The sequence below is a fragment of the Euleptes europaea genome, chromosome 5 (genome assembly GCF_029931775.1).
Source record: "Euleptes europaea isolate rEulEur1 chromosome 5, rEulEur1.hap1, whole genome shotgun sequence".
Lineage (NCBI taxonomy): Eukaryota > Metazoa > Chordata > Lepidosauria > Squamata > Sphaerodactylidae > Euleptes > Euleptes europaea.
The window spans coordinates 1,947,912-1,969,025 of record NC_079316.1 but is presented as its reverse complement, the minus strand read 5'-3'; the positions used below and the strand labels follow the sequence as shown (position 1 = coordinate 1,969,025).

Below are 21,114 nucleotides of genomic sequence, written 5' to 3'. Positions count from 1 at the left end.
ATGTTCTTATGACTGAGAGGTGCTATGATAATCATCTTCAAGTATTTGAAGGGCTGTCATGTAGAGAACATAAGAAAGGCCATGCTGGATCAGACCAAGGCCCATCAAGTGATCACTAACTCTCGTTATACCAACCGTGCATCAAATATGCTTCTACATTAGCTTCTGCTGGTTGCACCCCCTCTTGAATCCTCTTTGGCGCATGCAGAGGTGCTGCAGGTTCCGACTGTGTGGCGCATCTTGCCCGAGGAAGGTCAGGAGGGTGCCATTCCCGTCAGTTTTGAGGAAGAGATGCAAAATGGGTTCTCTTTTTGGGGTTGCCAAACTCCTGGTGGGGGAGCTCCCAGAATGACAACAGATCTCCAGACGACATTGATGGCTTGTTATTTATTTATTTATTTAAAACATTTATTCTACTTCTCCCGAGAAAATGGCTGCTTTAGAAGGTGGACCACATGGCATTATACCCTACCAAGGTCCCTCCCCTCCCTAAACCCCGCTCTTCACCCTCAAATCTCAGGGTATTTCTGATCTTGGAGTTGGCAACCCTATCTCTTCTGTAAAGTATTTTGGTAATGTTTTTAGAGCTGTATCCCATTTGGGAATGTGGAAACTGTAAATTTGTCTGTGCAACCTTGTTTCAATGGATATCCTGATGTTGGAATAGATAAGCTAAAAAATACACATGGTTGCTATTGCTATTTTGACCCTAAAAGGGTGATGCTTAAAAGTCTATGAGAATTTTGAAGCTACAGAAGCTTATATTGAAATGAGTACATTTTGAAATCAATATATAAACGGGACCGAGGAAGAATTGAAACGATCGTATCCCTTTCTACCCTTCTTCACTTGAAGACATCGACCTCGGATTGATTGTTACTGTACCAGGACTGAGAAATACTTTGTTATACATATACAATTGGCTTGTTAGCACATTGTTATACACCCAGAACTGGGAAATACTTTGCTGTATATATGCAATTGGCTTGGTAGCACATTGTTACATTCAATACACTTTTGCCATTACATACTGTTATCAGCCTGTTTCTTTCCAACCTTCTGGTGGTGGCTGGAGATCTCCTGGGATTACAACTGATCTCCAGGTGACAGAGATCAGTTCACCTGGAGAAAATGGCCACTTTGGAACGTGGACTCTATGGCAGTGTACCCCGTTGAGGTTCCTCCCCTCCCCAAACCCTGCCCTCATCAGGCTCCACCCACAAACCTCCACATATTTCCTGGAGTTGGCAACCTTAGTGTACAACTCTTGTGTGGTGCCTTTTTAGCTTTTTAATAAACTGCCCCGAGGCCTTCTGGCCAAAAAGGCAGGATGGAAATAATTTCAACGAATAAATAAGGCCTTGACAATGAAAGGAACATAAGAAAAGCCCTGCTGGATCAGACCCAGTCCCATCAAGCCCAGCAGTCTGTTCCCACAGTGGCCAACCAGGGGCCTCTAGGAAGCCCCCAAACAAGACCACTGCAGCAGCATTGTCCTGTCTTTGTTCCACAGCACCTGATATAATAGGCCTGCTCCTCTGATCCTGGAGAGAATAGGGATGCATCATGGCTAGTATCCATTTTGACTAGAAGCCATGGATAGCCCTCTCCTCCATGAACTGGTCCACTCCCCTCTTTAAAGCCTTCCAAGTTGGCAGCCATCACCACATCCTGGGGCAGGGAGTTCCACAATGTAACTATGCATTGTGTGAAGAAATACTTCCACTTACCTCTTTTGGAACAAGTTGGAATACGTTGCTAGCACTTTTCTGACTGATTTAATGATGACAAGAGAGATGCACCAGACAGCCACATCACTCCCCTCCACCTCCAAGATTAAGAAAGCCCAAAGATTTTGTTTATTTATTGTACCTCGTTTGGGCTTTCCTCATCTTGGGAGGAAAGGATGTAGCTGCTTGGTGCGTATTTCTTTGTCTTCATCTTGAAATTGAATGACCAAACAATGATGGGCTTTTGAAGCAGCAGTTGTGGTGGCAAGAAGCTGTTCCGAATGGGCCCGGTCCTGGTCCTTGAGAAAAGGAGAGAAAAGGAGTTTTTTCTCTCCAAATGTGGAGTCTCTGCCATCCTCCAAGGAGGTTCCAGTTTGGTACGAAGATTCCCCTGTGTGCAATCTGGCTGTTGCATTGAGCCATTCCCATTGGTGTGCTTGGGAAAGGAGGGAGAGAGCCGGGTTGGAGAGTTCCCCATGGGGGATGCTATTTTTGTTGGCCATTCTGCACCACCCGGAGCTCCTTAGAGAAAGGGCTGGATAAAAAATTTCTCCTTGACTTTTGAGTCTCCTCTGCCATTCCTATTAATCCTGTCCTGAAAATGCATAGATCAGGGGTCCCTAACCCACAGGCATTAGTCTTTCAAGTGACCTCTTTATTCAGTAAGGTTTGCATTTTAGTTTTCAGCATGTGGTGCCTGGTAAGGGAGAACACTTAATATTTGTGGTTGTCAGATATGTTAAACTTGGCAGATGGGGGGCCACCGTTGGAGAGAAAGGATCTCCCTTGCCCATGGATCCTTTGGGATCCCCACATCAGCCAATCCTCCCCTCCAACATCCTAACAAAACAGTGAGTCCTGAGGTTTTTGGAGGCCAGACGTGCCAGTTAAACTGAGAAGCAGAGGCAAGACTGATGTCTGTAGAGATCCTTGTTGTGTGCCTTTGGGCAAGTCGCTTGTTCAAACCTAATTTTGTCTCCTGGAAAGACTACAGTATGTTGTGCCTTGAACTGGTAACATAACATGAAATTGAATACCCCCAGGAGCTGACAGATTGAAGGTGAGTTTAGGAGAAGGCCTGTGTTATTTTCAGGCAACGTTTTTTGGATCCAGGATGCTGGTATACAGCAGCAAACTTGGATTTGTGGGCCAATTGCATGGGTCTGGTGGCCTGATCCTGATCTCAGAACCCCACTGAATTGCCCTTCTGCATTGGTCCCTCCCAAAGGGCTCAGTGGTAGAGCATCTGCTTGGTATGCAGAAGATCCCCGGTTCAATCCCCGGCATCTCCAGTTAAAGGGACCAGGCAAGTAGGTGATGGGAAAGACCTCTACCTGAGACCCTGGAGAGCCATTGCCAGTCAGAGTAGACAATACTGATCTTGATGGACCGAGGGTCTATTCAGTAGAAGGCAGCTTCATGTGTTCATGAAATCACTAGCAGTTCATCCCCCCTTTGTGCTAGCACAGCTGGAGTTATCCTATAAACAACAGACTTCTGGCACCCATCACGGTTGGCTTTTTTCACCAGATTAGCCTCCACACTCATGTGGAGGAATGGGGAATCAAACCCGGTTCTTCAGATCAGAGTCCACTGCTCCAAACCACCACTCTTAACCACTACAGCACGCTGGCATAAATGATGGGAAAGACCTCCACCTGAGACCCCGGAGAGCCGCTGCCAGTCTGAGTAGACAAGACTGACTTTGACAGACCGAAGTTCTGATTCAGTATAGGGCAGTTGATGTGAGGGGTTGTGGTTCAGTGGTAGGGCACCTGCTTGGCATTCGGAAGGTCCCCGGTTCAATCCCCGGCATCTCCAGTTAAAGGGACTAGGCAAGTAGGTGATGGGAAAGACCCCTGCCTGAGGCCCTGGAGAGCCGCTGCCGGTCTTAGACAATACTGACTTTGATGGACCCAGGATATGAGGCATGTGTTCATGTGTTCACAGAAGGATGGCAGAAGCCCAAGTGATTCTTGCTTCTAGTTCTTTGCTCTTCTTTGTAAGACACAGTGGAAATTTTCTGCATTTTCCTCGATGTTCAGACGTTCATGAAGCACAAAGAACTAATCAAATGATGATTTGTTAACATATCCAGGCTTCTCTTGGTGGCAAGAGTCACTGGAAAAGACAGTCATGCTAGGAAAAGTTGAGGGCAGCAGGAAAAGAGGAAGACCCAACAAGAGATGGATTGACTCAATAAAGGAAACCACAGCCTTCAATTTGCAAGATCTGAGCAAGGCTGTCAAAGATAGGACATTTTGGAGGACTTTCATTCATAGGGTCGGCATGAGTCGGAAGCGACTTGACGGCACTTAACACACATATAGATGAGATATTTGTGTAAATGCAGAGATTAGTATCAGATGATATAGAATGTATTAGTTCCGCTCTGTTAGGTACTTAATGAGGATCTTGGTGTAGATATGGAGTATTAACTCTGTATGGGGAGAGTACGATGTGTGTATGTTGTTTGTGTTTTATTTAAAAAATATTTTTAAAATTGTAATGAGGGCTGGATATGACATAAACGTCACTCGGTCAGGCCAGGCCTCTCCAGCCCAGATCGAAAGGGTGTGTGTGGCTGCCTTGATTGGCTTGCAGGCCGGATAAGAGCTCCCAAGGGGCCAGATCCAACCCGCGGGCCTTATGCTTGACACCCCTGCTCTAGGCTGATCCTGCATTCAGGGGGTTGGACTCAATGGCTTGTATGGCCCCTTCCAGCTCTGTGGTTCTATGATGGACCGATGGTCCGATTCGGTGTAAGGCAGCTTCCTGTGTTCCCGTGAACTGTGCCGGCTACAGAAACCCTTGAATTCTTCAGACCTCGGTGTGACCTGCTGTGCTGGAAGCCAGCCAAGGGCCCAAGACCTCCTGGGCATTGGGTGGAGTTGGCAGGAAGTCTTACAAGTACACCAAGTACTGCCTGGGATCTAGGAGTACCCCAAAGCTGTATGCGTGTGGAAAAGCACCAAAAAAAGGGGGGGAGTCAAAGGTTTTTCCACTAATACCCTTCACCCCCCACTGGAAACTTTTTTGTGGCTTAAATGCGTGTGGGGGGGTGTGAGTGAAGAGAAGAAGAAGAAGAGTTGGTTTTTATAGCCCGATTTTCTCTACCTTTGTTAAAAGAAGTCTCAAACCGCAAGCTCCTTCCCTTCTTCTCCCCACAACAGACTCCTTGTGAGGCAGGTAGGGCTGAAAGAGTTCGGAGAGAACTGTGACTGGCCCAAGGAGGCTTCATGTGGAGGAGTGAGAAATGAAACCCGGTTCCCTAGATTAGAGTCCACCGCTCTTAACAACTACACTACACCACGCTGCCTTGTCTGGTTGAACAAGGAGAGTTCTTGTTCTCAAGCAGCCAGACTTAAAAGCCTAGAGAAAAGGGGCTTTATTTATTTATACCCCCCCACCTTTCACGGAGCCCCGTGGTGCAGAGTGGTAAGTTGCAGTAGTGCAGTCCAAGCTCTGCTCACGACCTGAGTTCAATCCCAACAGAAGTTGGTTTCAGGTAGCCGGCTCAAGGTTGACTCGGCCTTCCATCCTTCCAAGGTTGGTAAAATGAGTACCCAGCTTGCTGGGGGTAAAGGGAAGATGACTGGGGAAGGCACTGGCAAACCACCCCGTAAACAAAGTCTGCCTAGTAAACGTTGGGATGTGACGTCACCCCATGGGTCAGGAGTGACCCGGTGCTTGCACAGGGGACCTTTACCTTTTACCACCTTTCTCCCCAGTGAGGATGCAGAGTGGCTTACATCATTAATATAATATATATTACATCATTTTCCATTTCATCTTCACAACAACCCTGTGAGGTAGGTTAGGCTGAGAGTATGTGGCTGGCCCAAGGTCACCCAGTGAGCTTCCACGGCATTCGAACCTGACCCTGGCTCTCCAGGGCCTCAGGCAGAGATCTTTCACATCACCTACTACCTGGTCCTTCAAGTGGAGATGGCGGGGATTGAACCTGGAATCTTCTGCATGCCAAGCAGAGGCTCTTCTGCTGACTTGCGGCCCCTCCCCAGTTGCTAGGTCGGTGCTTTTCTTGAGACTGAAGGATTGTCTACCTGCTAACCAGCTCCTTGCATCTTTCCCCTCTCACCCACTCGTCTGGCATGCTCAGTGGAAAGGTAGCTGGGGAGGGAAGCTTTGTAGGGAGCTACTCCTGGAACTCAGTCCCGTCAGCCCAAAGAGGAAGTGTTTGCCTTGCCAGGGAGACGGCTTGCCGTGACTTGTCCGTGGGTCCCAACAGGCCCGCAGGGAAGCGCAGAAGGGCCCTCGGCATGTGGTTTTGCACCCACCGCCTCCTCTGCAGGAGACAGGGAGGCAATCCCCGGCTCTTCCACCACCACCACCCCCTTTGGAAGTTGCCAAAGTCCAAACAGGAGCGCCGACAAATTTCAGCAGCTCCCGCTCCTCGTCCCCAGCAGGGAGATCATTTGGGTTTATTTTTCTGCAGTCGAAGGCCGGCCATAGTTAGCTTGCGTGCGCGGCAGATGAATTGGGCCAGAGGAAGGGGGAAAGCATGACGCTACTTGCAGAGCGCGCTCAAAGGCAAGACCAGAGGCGCCGAGAGGTGGTGGAGAGCCGTTGTGCGCTCGGTTGGGACTTGTCTCTCCCTCTGTAGCCTGCGGGGCTGGTGAGGAAATGGGGGGACGCTGCCAATTCCTCTGAAGCGCAACCTGATGGGACCTGCCCACCTCTTTAAGTTTGGGGCTGGGAAGGCAGGGGAGGGGGGATTTTTATGCGTTTGAAGGCAGCAGAAAATTTACTGGCTAGGAAGAGGGCAATTTGTGGCCAGGGATGCTGCCCGGAGATCTCTCCAGCTGCCAGCAGAGAATCTTCTAGGCACCTCAGCTTCCCAGGTTGTTTCTGGTCCTTGAATAGTTTTGTTGTCATTGAGGGTTTTACGCTCCTGTATTATGGTATTTTGGTGAACGGTTTCAATCTAGATCCCTCCAACAGGACAAAGTGGCAAGTCTGTGTGGATTGTACCGGGTGGGCAGGTTGTGTATGCCCAAATGCTTCCCCATGCGCACAAATTGCATAGAATCATAGAGTGGAAAAGAGATCACCAGGGTCATCTAGTCCAACCCCCTACACAAATTCACAACTACCTCTCCCCCCCCCACAGCCCCAGTGACCCCTACTTCATGCCCGGAAGATGCCCAAGATGCCCTCCCTCTCATCATCTGCTTAAGGTCATAGAATCAACATCGCTGACAGATGGCCATCTAGCCTCTGGTTAAAAACCTCCAGGGAAGGAGAGCTCACCACCTCCTGAGGAAGACTGTTCCACTGAGGAACCGCTCTAACTGTGAGAAAATTCTTCCTGATGTCTAGATGGAAACTCTTTTGATTTAATTTCAGCCTTTTGGTTCTGGTCTTTCCTATAGAAAGCTAGCATGCCGAGGATAGAGTTGCCAACCTCCAGGTGGGGGCTGGAGTTCTCACAGAATTACAGCTGATCTCCAGATGGCTGAAATCAGTTCCCCTGGAGAAAAAGGCAGCTGCAGAGGGCGGACTCTATGGTATCAAACAGATCCAGGATGAAATCCCTCTCTAAATTCCCTCATCCACAGGCACAGGAGTGGGGAAACCAACCCGGTTCACCAGATTAGAGTCCACCACTCATGTGGAGGAGCGGGGAATCAAACTCGGTTCTCCAGACTAGAGTCCACTGCTGTAAACCACTACACCACGTTGGAGGTCCAACAACAGAACACAGAGGCCAAGGCTTTTCGCTGTTGCCTCCTGGCACTGGAATTTAGAGGATGACTGTCTCTGAATGTGGAGGTTCCCTTTAGTCTCCATGGCTAAGGAGAAGAGGAAGAAGAAGTTGGTTTTTATATGCCGACTTTCTGTACCACTTAAGGAAGAACCAGTTTACGATTACCTTCCCCTCCCCACAACAGACACCCTGTGAGGTAGGTGGGGCTGAGAGAGTTCTGAGAGAACTGTGACTAGCCCAAGGTCACCCAGCTGGCTTCTTGTGTAGGAGTGGGGAAACCAACCTGGTTCACCAGATTAGTGTCCGCCACTTGTGGAGGAGTGGGGAATCAAACCCAGTTCTCCAGATTAGAGTCCACCGCTCCTAACACCGCTCTTAACCACTACACCACGCTGGCTCTCCAGGGCAACTGATAGACCTCTCCTCCGTGAATCTATCTAATCCCCTTTTACAGCCCTCAATGCCTGTATGCCTGTCATATTTTGGTCACATCATGAGACGACAAGAGTCACTGGAAAAGACAGTCATGCTAGAAAAAGTTGAGGGCAGCAGGAAAAGAGGAAGACCCAACAAGAGATGGATGGACTCAATAAAGGAAGCCACAGCCTTCAGTTTGCAAGATCTGAGCAAGGCTGTCAAAGATAGGACATTTTGGAGGACTTTCATTCATAGGGTCGCCATGAGTTGGAAGCGACTTGACGGCACTTAACACACACACACACACACATGCCTGTATCACTACGTCATCTGGCAATGGCTTAAGAACATAAGAATGTCAGAAAAGTTCTGACTGCATCCAATTATTGATGGTCCATCTAATTAGGCTTGTCAGATCCAGTTTGGGAAACTCCTGGAGATTTGGGGATGGAAACTGGGGAGGACAGGGATCTCAGTGGGGGTACAATGCCCTAGAATCCACCCTCCAAAGCATCCATTTTCTCCGGGGGAACTGATCTCTGCAGTATGGAGACGAGCTGCAATTCCCGGGGATCCCCAGCTCCCGCAATCTCCAGCAAATTCCCCGCCTGGAGTTGGCAACCATAGCCGCCAACCATGCTGCATGGCTGCTTAGCATGTATGCGTGGCCCCATTTGAACGAGGCCTTGTGTGAGGGCAAACGTACCCGTGCGGGAGGCTGTTTCTTTGCCAGCATTGCATGTCAATCAAGCCCTGCATTCTTCGTCTGACTCATTACTGCATCCCCCTTTTTTCCCTCCTGTTTCATAAGAACATAAGAAAGGCCTTGCTGGATCAGACCTTCAAGTCCAGCGGTCTGTCCACACAGAAGCCAGCCAGGTGCCTCTAGGAAGCCCACAAGCAAGACGACTGCAGCAGCTTTATTCTGTCTGTGTTCGGCAGCACCTAATACAATAGGCATGCTCCTCTGATCCTGGGGAGAATAGGTACAAGAATGTAAGAAAAGCCCTGCTGGATCAGACCCAGGCCCATTAAGTCCAGCAGTCGGTTCACACAGGGGGCTCTAGGAAGCCCACAAAAAGACGACTGCAGCAGCATTGTCCTCCCTGTGCTCCACAGCACCTAATATGATAGGTGTGCTCATAAGAACATAAGGAAAGCCCTGCTGGATCAGACCCAGGCCCATCAAGTCCAGCAGTCTGTTCACACTGTGGCCAACCAGGTGCCTCTAGGAAGCCCACAAGCAAGACGACTGCAGCAGCATTGTCCTGCCTGTCCTCCACAGCACCTAAGATAATAGGCAAGCTCCTCTGAGACTAGAGAGAATAGGTATGCATCATGACTAGCATTCATTTTTACTAGTAGCCATGAATACCCCTTCCTCCATCTTCATTTTTCCCTTTGCTTTTATGAGTCACAAGTCCAGTGTAAGTCACAGTTACTAAAAACAAAACCCAGCATCTCTCAGCATCAGACAGATGTGCGGCCAGGCATTGAAAGAGACGCTTCAGAGGGGTGGGTTCCAAGGAATAACTCTCCTGCGCACTCTCTGAATTGGCACCCGCAGGCCATGCTTCTCTATCTGGCTTGGCCCCGTCTCTTGCCGCAGTCCGGGAGAGTTGTGGAGGGCCGGCCGTCTTGCCTTAGGGCCGTCCACCTGCAGGAGCCGTGCCCCTGCCCTGAGGCAACGCAGGAGGCTCCATGGCTCCTTCCTCGTCCCGTTGGCTGCTCGCGGCTCACCTGTTCCAAGCGTTCCCCCTTCCCGGCCCCCCGCCGCGTGGTGCTTTCCCACCCCCAGCCTCCCCTCTTGTGGTTTGCGGCAGCACGGAGCTGGGGGGGGGGGCGCATGCCTGATGTCAACCTCTTCAGTGGGCGCGACCGGAGGAGGAATGTGCCGCTCCCAGCTCTCGCTCAGGTAATTAATCCCCGCAACTGACAGGTGGCAACAGGCGGCCTTTGGCTCCTGCTCTCCGTGAGGAGCGCCGAGGAAGGGTTTTCATCGCTCTTCCTGGCTGGTTCTGGGCCGTATCTGGCCATGAGTGGCAGTCTGGAAAAGACACATGAACACATGGAGCTGCTGTATACTGAATCAGGCCTCCCTTAGTCCATCAAAGTCAGTATTGCCTGCTCAGACCGGCAGCAGCTCTCCAGGGTCTTAAAGCAGAGGTCTTTCACATCACCTACTTGTCCAGTCCCTTTAACTGGAGATGCCGGGAATTGAACCTGGGACTTTCTGCGTGCCAAGCAGAGGTACTACCACTGAGCCACGGCCACTCCCCCACCTGGTGGTTTGCAACCCCTATTATAAATCTTTGTGCAAAGCTTTCATTTTATATTATGCATCCGAAGGAATGAGGTGTGACTCCTGAAAGCTTACGCGGGGATAAACTTAGTCTTCAATCAGCCACTGGATTTCATGTCAAAGGGAGGCGTTCTAGCCTAGCCTTTTCCTAGACAAGTTAGTCTTTTTTAACGTTCAAGGAATTATTGTGGGGGGCGGGGGCATACCTTGCTATGGGTTCTGCTGAGAAAAATCCAGTTTGTCGGAAGCTCTCGTTGGGGTGGGGATGAAGACGTAGGGTGCAGGAGTGTACTAAGTCTTGTTTTCTCTGTGTGGGTCGAGCTCTCTGCACGACAGCCAAAAGAGATCTTTGCAAATTCAGCATTAACAAGATAAATTGCTTCTTGGATAGACTTTTTCAGAAGTTTTGCTGGTGAATTATATTGTGGCAGTGGCGATTGCATTAGCCTTTATGGAAAACCTTTGTTTTCTATGAAATTAAATATGCTACCTTTTCACTGCCTGCTTAAAGCGTCTTACAACAGTATCATTAGGCTAGTTCCACGTCGAAGATTTCCAACGCAGTTATGAAAAAATGAAAGACAGAAGTTGCCCAGGCAATATCTTGCTGTCCTGACCTAAGTTCTGGGTACCGTGCATCTGCCTGGTGGAAGAGAACAAACACTCTAAAAATGTTATAAAGCAGTTTTATGGGCCTTCCTGGACAGTGGTAATGAGGAGACTTTGAAAACATCCCCTGGTAGATGCTTCCAGGAAAGGGGAGCAGGAAAAAAGAGACCAGTTATTTGGGAATGTACAATTTCCTGGGCAAATAGATGGGACAGACCAAGTGGCCGAGTAGATACTCTTAACTCATGCCTGGGTCTGCACTGGGATGTGTAGTGTAGGGTTGCCAACTCCAGGTTGGAAATTCCTGGAGAACTGAGGATGGAGCTTGAGGAAGGTGGGGTTTGGGGAGGGGAGAGACCTCCCTGGGGTATAATGCCACGGACTCCACCCTCCAAAGCAGCCATTTGTTCCAGAGAAATGGACTAGAGATGGTAAGTTTCGATGAGGTATATATTCCAAAGGTAAGTACAATGTCCTTTCTTATGTGTTTCAGGAATCAAAAAATGAAGCGTGGACTTGGTAGAAAAAAGATGGAAGCGCCGTCCGGATGATTTTTGACGCTTTCACTGTCATCTGAAGCTGTCCTATGACAGTGAAAGCGTCAAAAATCATCCGGAAGGCGCTTCCATCTTTTTTCTACCAAGTCCACGCTTCATTTTTTGATTCCTGAAAGACACATAAGAAAGGACATCGTACTTACCTTTGGAATATATACCTCATTGAAACTTACCATCTCTAGTTGTAGCCCTATAGCTACACTTTTTGTTCTATTCTTGTTACTTGTGTATATATTGTTGTATTTCGTCACTGTTGGCTATTCGTATTTGTACATAATAGATATTTTGCACCTTTGCATAATTCTTGTGAGCCGAGTACTATTGTTTGATATAGCTTGTCTATTTAGTATTGGCGCTTTATCTTTTTCTAACGAAAGGTTGGCAGCCCTGGTGTAGTGCTCCTTTTGTGTGTGTATTTCAGTTGTATGCTCTTCGGGACAGAGATGAGTCATTTTGTTGATAACGCTCTTCAAAGGGCTGTGCGCGTGGATGGGGGCTGTGTAACTCTCCGAGAGTTGTTGACATCACTCTTCGTTGTTTGCTTTAAAGAATGTGCGTGGCTCAGCAGCCACGGATCCCAAATGGCTGCATCCATGGGGCACGTAAGACGCGTTGTTTTTCCCAGTCATCATCTTCTCCCTCTCTGATGTCTGGGTCCTGCACAGAGATGTCAGAAACACAGGACGTAGGCCTTTTGCGCATGGTTGTTTCCCTCACCGTCACCCCTCCCACGACTTTGTGACTTTGTTTTGACTATGCGGGCTGTTTCCGACCGTCAGAGGTCGCCTCGTTCTCCCCCCGCCTTTCCCTGCATTTTGCCTGAGTTTTCAAATTCGAGATAAAACAGGTCTCTGAAAATGCAGGGAAAACGTGGGGAAACGCAGGAGGAGAGTGAGGCGACATCTGACGCTGGAAACGGCGTGCATAATCAACACAAAGACCCAAAGTCATTAGAGGGGTGATGACGAGGGAAGAAGAAGAGTGGGTTTTTATATGCCGACTTTCTCTACCACTTAAGGGAGAATCAAACCAGCTTACAATCACCTTCCCCTCCCCACAACAGACACCCTGTGAGGTAGGTGGGGCTGAGTGAGCTTGAAGAGAGCTGTGACTAGCCCAAGGTCACCCAACTGGCTTCATGTGGAGGAGTGGGGAATCAAACCCGGTTCTCCAGATCAGAGTTCACCACTCCAAACCACCGCTCTTTACTACTACACCATGCTGGGAAACAGTCATGCATAAAAGATCATTGCAAGTTGACCTCCAAGTGTTTCCAATCTCTTAGCACTTGTAAAGGAGAAAACATTTCTTGAGGATTAATCCTTTTTCAAGTGAAAAAAATCTTGCACTAAGGTGGGACCACCCTAAGGAAAACCTAAAAGTTGCTAGTAGCATTTGGTTCCCCCCCCCCAAAAAAAAGACCTGTGGTGGAGCTCCAAGACATACCTCCTTCCACCAGTACTCCACTTCCCATGACCCAAGCCTTGTTTTTGTTCTTAAAAAAAAAATTGGGTAGAAATTTTTATACCGCCTCACCAGGAACCTGCCCGAGGCAGTTGACAAAATTAAAAATAGCAAAAACAAAAAGGTATTAGTATTAAACAAAAAGATAGGACATTTTGGAGGATTTTCATTCATAGGGTCGCCATGAGTCGGAAGAGATTTGATGGCACTTAACACACACACACACAGTTAAATCCAGCAAAATCCACCTTTCAGGTGTTGTGTTATTATTCCAAATCTAGCAGCACTCTGACAACAGAGAAGAGGATTTTGTAAGGAGTCTTGCTTTAAAAAGAAATAACGAAAATGAGTTGTACATGTGGACTTCAGAAACGTTGGTCGCTGCCCCTTGAGGAGCTGGTGGGCTCATGGAAGGAGAGGGCTCGATGGTTGAGAAATCAGGCAGGTGTGGGCCGATGCCAGCTGGCGTGGGGTGTGTGCAGAACGAGGCTGAATTACCAGCCGGGATGCCAAGAGGATGTAATACGGTCTGTCTACCTGGGCAAGTGGAGAGGGCGGGGCGGCAGTGGCTGGAATGCCGCTTTCCCCCCAGTTCTTGTAAACCATCTAGTTACCGAAGCGCTGGAGTCCTGTTCTTGGCAGGCGCCCTGAAGACTGCCCGTTTGGGACTCGCACTGAGTCCCCAAAACCCCAATGAGAAAATGGCGAGGAATTTCTTGGTCCTCTCCATCAATGTCTGGCTCAGGTGGCGCTCCAGGTGTGGCTCAAACACCCCCCCCCCCACCTTCCACCGAGAAATGCTCACAGCCTCTTCCCCTGGGCAGGGCTGCTTTAGTGAGACCTCGTTCCTGTTAGACGCTGAATCATACTTGGCAGAGAGCAAACGCACCTCTAATACACCTTTCCCTTCTAGCCTTTCTTTGCCTCCCGACATGATCCTAAAGGAGGGAGGCCAACTCTGGGTTGGGAAATCCTGGGAGATTTTGGGGATGGAGCCTGAGGGGGACAGTGTTTGGGGAGTGGAGGGACTTCAACAAGGTTCAAAGCCATAGAAGTCCACTTTCCAAAGCGGCCGTTTTCTCCAGGGGGACTGATCTTCGTCGCCTCTAGATCAGTTGTAATAGTGGGAGATCTCCAGACGCCAGATTGGCAACCCTATCGCAAACCCCACAGTGGGACACAAGCTGCATCAAGGGGTTGGAGTAAATCTCCCAACTGGAGGTTGGCAAGCCCCAGTTACACCTCTGTGTCTCCCCACACACACACACAGTCTCCCCCCCTCTCCGATCGCAAGGGAAAACAGAGCTTGGCCTGGCCAAAGACCCACTCAGCCGATCCTCTCTTCGGCAGCCTGCCCTGAAGCAATCCCTCTGCCCTTTCTGCACTCCTCGTTGGTGCTTGTTTTCTTGTCTGGCCCGGACAGGGACCCCCTTTCCCCGCCGTGGGGCAGAGGTCTCTTGAAACTTTTGCATAAGAGGCAGCCCGTTCTGAAGGGTGTGGAGGGAACTTTTGTCTGTCAACTCTGCCCCATCTTGCTTCTTGGTCTCGGTTCCTGCAAGGTTTTGTCTCAAGGGCCGAAGAAATTGGCTTGGCTGTACCAGTGACAGTCATCCGAAAGCAGCGGACCGTTGCATTTTTTGTCTTGCAGAGTTAACAGTGTTTGAAGTTGCTTCCAATGTCACGAACACATGAAGTTGCCTTATACTGAATCAGACCTCCGGTCCATCGAAGTCAGTATTATCTACTCAGACCGGCAGCGGCTCTCCAGGGTCTCAGGCAGAGGTCTTTCACATCACCTACCTGCCTGGTCCCTTTAACTGGAGATGCTGTCAGGGATTGAACCTGGGACCTTCTGCATGCCAAGCAGATGCTCTACCACTGAGCCACGGCCACTCCCCATGGTCATGCCTCTCCTAAAATTGTTAAGGTGCCTCAGGGCTGACCTTGGTGGAGGGAAATACCTGATTTCTGGCTGCTTGGTGCTTACAGCCCTTTTCCATCCACCTGCATTGTGCATGTTTTCTGCCGCTGACCAAAGCTGAGTCACTAATCTGCCTATTCTGTCCGAATTCGCCATTTTCATTTCGTTGCAAAGGTGTGCCTTTCTGCTTATATCTCCACAGTGAAAGGGGCTGAAGACTTAAAAAAAAATTAAAGCTGGGAATTCAGATGACTTGTTACCCAGATAGTTACCGTATAATAATATTCAGTTACCAATTTCAAACCAACAAAAAAGCTCCCCTCTGGTTGGGGGGAGGGGAGGGAGGAAATGGCTGCCATGTGGGACAGATAGGGAAAATCCAATAGGGAAAATCCAAGTCATGATGCTGTGGGGAAGCTGGAAAAAAATCTGCTTCCCATAAGACCTGAACCCAGGACAGATAACCCATTTGGAAAAGGGTTGTGTAATGCCATGTTGAGGCTCACTTCCATGTTATGAAGAAGAGGAGTAGTAGTTGGTTTTTATATGCCAACTTTCTCTACCACTTAAGGGAGAATCAAACCGGATTACAATCACCTTCCCTCCCCACAACAGACACCCTGTGAGGTAGGTGGGGCTGAGAGAGTGTGACTAGCCCAAGGTCACCCAGCTGGCTTCATGTGGAGGAGTGGGGAAACCAACGCGGTTCATCAGATAAGAGTCCACCGCTCCAAACCACCGCTCTTAACCACTACACCACACTGGTTATGCGTTAATTTTAATTTGAAAGAACTAACAGTCACAAGCCTGGCTTCTCTGTTGCTAGAATGGGGTAGAAATTAGTCTCCCCTCTCCCCCCCACCCCAAATTTACTGGAAAACTCAAAAGTATACTAACTTGTGATTCTGTTTGATTCCATTATGTTTCTGGATGAGCACCATCTGGTTACAAATATGTATGAAAGTTAGGTAACCTACATTAGTGAGACCTGTAGATCTTCAAACGGAGAGATCTGACTTTCTGGGCATTATATCTGCAGAGAACCATGGAGATTTGTACTGTCTCAAGCCTGTGCACTGTATAGATATACCTGCTAATAAAGGGAAGGGAATGTCAAATAAATGGTATGTCAAAACATTAAAAAAAAAAGTTATGTTAAAGTTGGGTTTCCTGATGCTTGGCCTGGGTACCCTGTTTCTGCCACCTGTTTCCCCCTGGGAAATGTCAGACTATTTTGTGTGCCTATTACACTGGTACAGTTGGGCTAAGGGTCCAATTTAAAGCTGAAAGCGAGTTTTTCCCCCAAAAAAGACTTGACCCACAAACCAAGTGTGTGTGTGACAGCTCTGCTTTTTCCTCCCGCCTTTCCGGAAGTACCAGCTAATTTAAAAAAAAAACAACCAGAAAAGCCCTCTGTGTTTCAAAAGGAACTGGTAATGGGAGAACCAAGGCCTTTAAACACTACTTAAAAGACCTGCTTGCTTGGTTGTAATGGTGTGGGCCTTGTTCATATGAATTTGAAACCCAGTGGTGTTGGTGTGTGTGTGTGTGTTAAATGTTCACTGTTGGAAACAGGATACTGGGTTAGTGGTCCCAAATACACATTCCATGTGTGGTCTCCTTGCTTGTTCTACCAAGTTAAATACAACTCCGGTCTTGGGAGTCTTATGGGCCATATTCTCTGCAATGGAGCTGTCTAATGAGATTTTTTTTCTTTCAAGAAATTGATCCTTCCAGAAGAGCCTTTTTTCAAGCAAATGTGCTGTTTGCTTTGAGTGTTGCAATTTGGCCTTCTCCCTCTTTCTCCTTTTCTAAATTGCCTGGCACGCTCCCGTTTCCGCAGGCTGTGTAAATCCTTTGTGCGCGTAATCCATAGCCTGCAGGCACGAAAAAGAAAAGGGATTGCATAATCCGACATTGTCACTTGCTGAAGAGGGCTTAAGAAATCTCCACAATCCGTCTGTACTGCCATGACCTAAAATCTCTTGGGCACTGGGGGGGGGGGGAGTGCCTATCGTGGGGTGGGGTGGAGGGTGGGCTTTGCAGACAAAGCCGCAGAGGAGTTGGTCATTCTTTTTTTGTATTTATGTACTTTTTATGTTCTGTTCTTTGAATGTTCCTGGTTCGTGGTTTCTCTCCCTCTTGCATATCCTCACCTAATCCCTTCCAGTGCCACATTACCACCCACCTGCCTGGCTTCCCTGCCAAGCTCTCATTGTCCGGGCAGGATGCAATGGGCAACTTTGCTTCAGTAACATGTGCATTCCTGCAGAGATCCTTTGTTTGATCAATTGGTCTCGAGCGAGCAGACGTGCTTTCGGGCCATTGTTGAGCAAACAGACAACGCGTGTGCTTTCTTTTCTTTGGAAACTCTCCCTTCCTTGAAGGTGTGATTCGAGTCCGGTGGCACCTTAGAGATCAACAGAAATTTCAGGGTATGAGCTTCCCAGAGGCAAAGCTCCCCTCGTCAGATATCTGTAGGGGTGGCGGACAGCTTCAGTCCCTGGGTCTAGATTCTCCTTAGGTGGTTTTTTTCAGTAGCTGGGGGTCGTCATTTCAGTTTCAGCAAGTTTGGCCGATGGTGTGTATGTGGGGGGAGTCCCTCCAGCTGAAGAATGTGTCACTGGCAGGGCCAAAGAGGGACAGAGACCCATTCTTCTCCTCCTTCAGCAGCCATGGGTGACTTTCCCATCCCATTCCCATTCCATTTGTCCCAGAGTATCATGTGGGAGGGAGGGGACTTGGCTCATGGTAGAGCATCAGCTTGGCATGCAGAAGGTCCCAGGTTCATTCCCCGACTTCTCCAGTTAAAGGGACTAGGCAAGTAGGTGATGTGGAAGACACCTGCCTGAGACCCTGGAGAGCCGCTGCCGGTCTGAGTAGACAGTACTGACTATGATGGACCGAGGGTCTGGTTCAGTGTAAGGCAGCTTAGAGGCAGGGGTGGAGCAAATACAAAAGGTCACATTAAAGGGGCTCTTAAGAAATGAGAAGCAGGTATGCGCCGCGGTTCAGTGTGAAGAAATAAAAAATATATGCGGGGCACTTCAGCCTGGAACGCGCTGCTAATTACCAAGCATAAATGGCCTGTCCTTGGGTAGTGGGTAAGATACTGAGACGCAACACAATACTGGGGATCCCCATCAGGGCACGCCCAACCAAAGCTCTGGGATTCTTCCAAAGGGGACCCTGCCCTTGGTAGCTGCCCTTTGACGCGGCGTTTCTTCTTTTTCCATAGTACTCTACCGAACTGAAGAAGTTGTACTGCCAGATCGCCAAGACGTGTCCCATCCAGATCAAGGTGATGACGCCCCCGCCGCAGGGGGCCGTCATCCGCGCCATGCCCGTGTACAAGAAAGCCGAGCACGTCACCGAAGTGGTGAAACGGTGTCCCAATCACGAGCTCAGCCGCGAATTCAACGAGGGTGAGTCGGGCTCCGGGTGTCGCTCCCACATCTTTTGATCCTCGTTGTCCATTGCTTGTCCTCGGTGGAGGAGGGGACACTGGGCTTGTGAGAGCCAGCGTGGTGTAGTGGTTAAGAGCAGTGGTTAGGAGCAGTGGACTCTGATCTGGAGAACTGGGTTTGATTCCCCACTCCTCCACACGAAGCCAGCTGGGTGACCTTGGGCTAGTCACAGCTCTCTTCAAGCTTTCTCAGCCCCGCTTACCTCACAGGGTGTCTGTTGTGGGGAGGGGAAGGGAAGGTGATTGTAAGCTGGTTTGAGTCTCCCTTAAGTGGTAGAGAAAGTCAGCATGTAAAAACCTCGTCCTCCTCCTCCTCATTGCCATAAAACAAAGCTTTGCAAAAAATTTAATGATTTTCGGATCTTTATCCGAGAGAGATACCCAACATAAAATTCCTCTGAGCAACCAGGTAGCTTTATTAATAGAGGTTCACACTAGAGATCAGAGTTCAAATCCTGTGAAGCAAATCGTTTGACCTTCAGAAGGCTTTTTGGCCTGGAAAGAAGGCAGTTAAGGGGAGACATGATACAGGTCTATAAAATTATGCATGGTGTGGAGAGAGTGGACAGGGAGAAGCTTTTCTCCCTCTCCCATAATACTAGAACACGGGGTCATCTTCTGAAGCTGGAGGGTGAGAGATTCAAAACAGACAAAAGGACGTATTTCTTCACACAACACTTGGTTGAATTGTGGAACTCCCTGCCCCAGGATGTGGTGATGGCCACCAACTTGGAAGGCTTTAAGAGGGGATTGGACATGGTCATGGAGGAGAGGGGTATTCATGGCTACTAGTAAAAACGGATACTAGTCATGATGCATCCCTATTCTCTCCAGGATCAGAGGAGCAGGCCTGTTATCTTAGGTGCTGTGGAACACAGGCAGGATAATGCTGCTACTTTAGTTGTCTTGCTTGTGGGCTTCCTAGAGGCACCTGGTTGGCCCCTGTGTGAACAGACTGTTGGACTTGATGGGCCTTGATCTGATCCAGCATGGCCTTTCTTATGTTATTATGAACATCCTTATTATATTAGGTGCTGTGGAACACAGGCAGGATGGTGCTGCTGCAGTTGTCTTGCTTGCGGGCTTCTTAGAGGCACCTGGCTGGCCACTGTGTGAACAGACTGCTGGACTTGATGAGCCTGGGTCTGATCCAGCAGGGCCTTTCTTATCTTCTTACAAGTTGCTCTCTTGTAGCCTTGCAAGAATGTTGTATGGATGGAATAGGGAAGGGAGGGGATGTCTTGGGCTACCCTGAGCTCCCATCTTGGAGGAAGGTGGGGATAGAAAAGACCCGCGTGTACCCTGGTAATAATTTGCAAAAGACTGATCTTTTTCCTCTTTTGCTTCTGCAGGTCAGATTGCTCCTCCCAGTCACCTGATCAGAGTGGAAGGAAACAGCCATGCCCAGTACGTGGAGGACCCCATTACGGGGAGACAGAGCGTCCTCGTGCCCTACGAACCTCCGCAGGTGACTTGGCAAAAGGGGTCTTCTAAGCCGTGCCGCCCGCGGGTCTCGCGTCCAATGGAACTGGGCGCCCACTTGGTGTCTAGCCCGAGAAGTGAGGATTCCAAAACCACACAGAACTTTCTTTCAGGCTAGCGGTTGAAGAGAAAGGGGGAGATGGAAATTGCCCCACCAGGCCTTGGGCTGTGTAGGGTAGAGATGCCAACTCTGAGTTGGGAAATTATTGGAAATGTACCAGAAACAGAGACTTCTCTGGAAAATAAAGACATTTAAAACGGGGGTGGGGGGGTGTCGGAAACTGAATTGCCCATTGAGACATGCCAGAGGGACATCTGGATAACCCCTGGATTTGGGGAGGGGTTGTGGCTCAGTGGTAGAGCCTCTGCTTGGCATGCAGAAGGTCCCAGGTTCAATCCCCGGCATCTCCAGTTAAAGGGACTAGGCAAGCAGGTGACGTGAAAGACCTCCTGAGACTCTGGAGAGCTGCTGCCGGTCTGAGTAGACAATACTGACTTTGATGGACCAAGGGTCTAATTCAGTATAAGGCAGCCTCATGTGTTCATGTGTTGGAGATTTGGGGATGGAGCCTGGAGAGGACAGAGTTAGGGGAGGGACCTCAGTGGGGTGCTATGTCATAGAGTCCACCCTCTGGAGCAGTCGTTTTCTCCAGGGGAACTGATCTCTGCCATCTGGAGATCAGCAGTAATTTTGGGAGATCTCCAGGCCTCACCTGGAGGTTGGCGACCCTAGTGCCGAGCTGTCCCTTCCTGACCAGGGTCACACAGACCCGAGGAGACCGCCTGCCCCTGCATGAACCCACATGGATGTTTAAGGCACATCACCAGCAGTACATTTGGGATCCCATGTGCAGCAGGGTGCAGACGGCTGTGACCCATTTCGCAGACTTTTTCAGTTGCACCCTCCCACTTTCTGGGGCATTCTCCTTGTTGATTGCCTTGGGGGGGCTGGAAACTCAGAGCTTTTAGATGAAACGTCCCCCACCAGCCTCCCATGTTACTCGTTGCGTGGTTCTTACCATATACCCCAAATTAATCCTGCATTTCCTTCCCTCCAGGTGGGCACCGAATTCACGACTGTCTTGTACAACTTCATGTGCAACAGCAGCTGCGTCGGGGGCATGAACAGGCGCCCCATCCTCATCATTGTGACACTGGAAACAAGAGAGTGAGTAGGAACCGCGTGTGTGCGCGTTTGGGGGCAAGCGATGGCTGCTGTGCCCAGTCTGATTTTTAGGGCTTGGCTACATTTCCCAAGGCCGGGGGACAGATCACAAGCCAGAGGGTGGGACCCAGCTGAATGCGGGTCTTTTAGCGGGCTGCAGCCCTTTCCCAAGTTCTGGCCGTTGTTCATACGGGATTTTGAGCCAGCATGGTGTAGTGGTTAAAGAGCAGTGGACTTTAATCTGGAGAACCAGGTTTGATTCTCAATGTGAGT

General features: G+C 49.3%; 1 protein-coding gene across 1 annotated transcript in view; it reads left to right on the top strand.

The window, feature by feature from the left end:
* TP63 (tumor protein p63) overlaps positions 1-21,114 on the top strand; it is a 107,120-nt gene that overhangs the window by 60,706 nt on the left and 25,300 nt on the right. Inside the window, exons 3-5 of the mRNA XM_056849727.1 lie at positions 17,967-18,153; positions 19,547-19,662; positions 20,735-20,844. Coding sequence (XP_056705705.1) covers positions 17,967-18,153; positions 19,547-19,662; positions 20,735-20,844 — 413 coding nt within the window. The remainder of the gene's footprint in view (positions 1-17,966; positions 18,154-19,546; positions 19,663-20,734; positions 20,845-21,114) is intronic.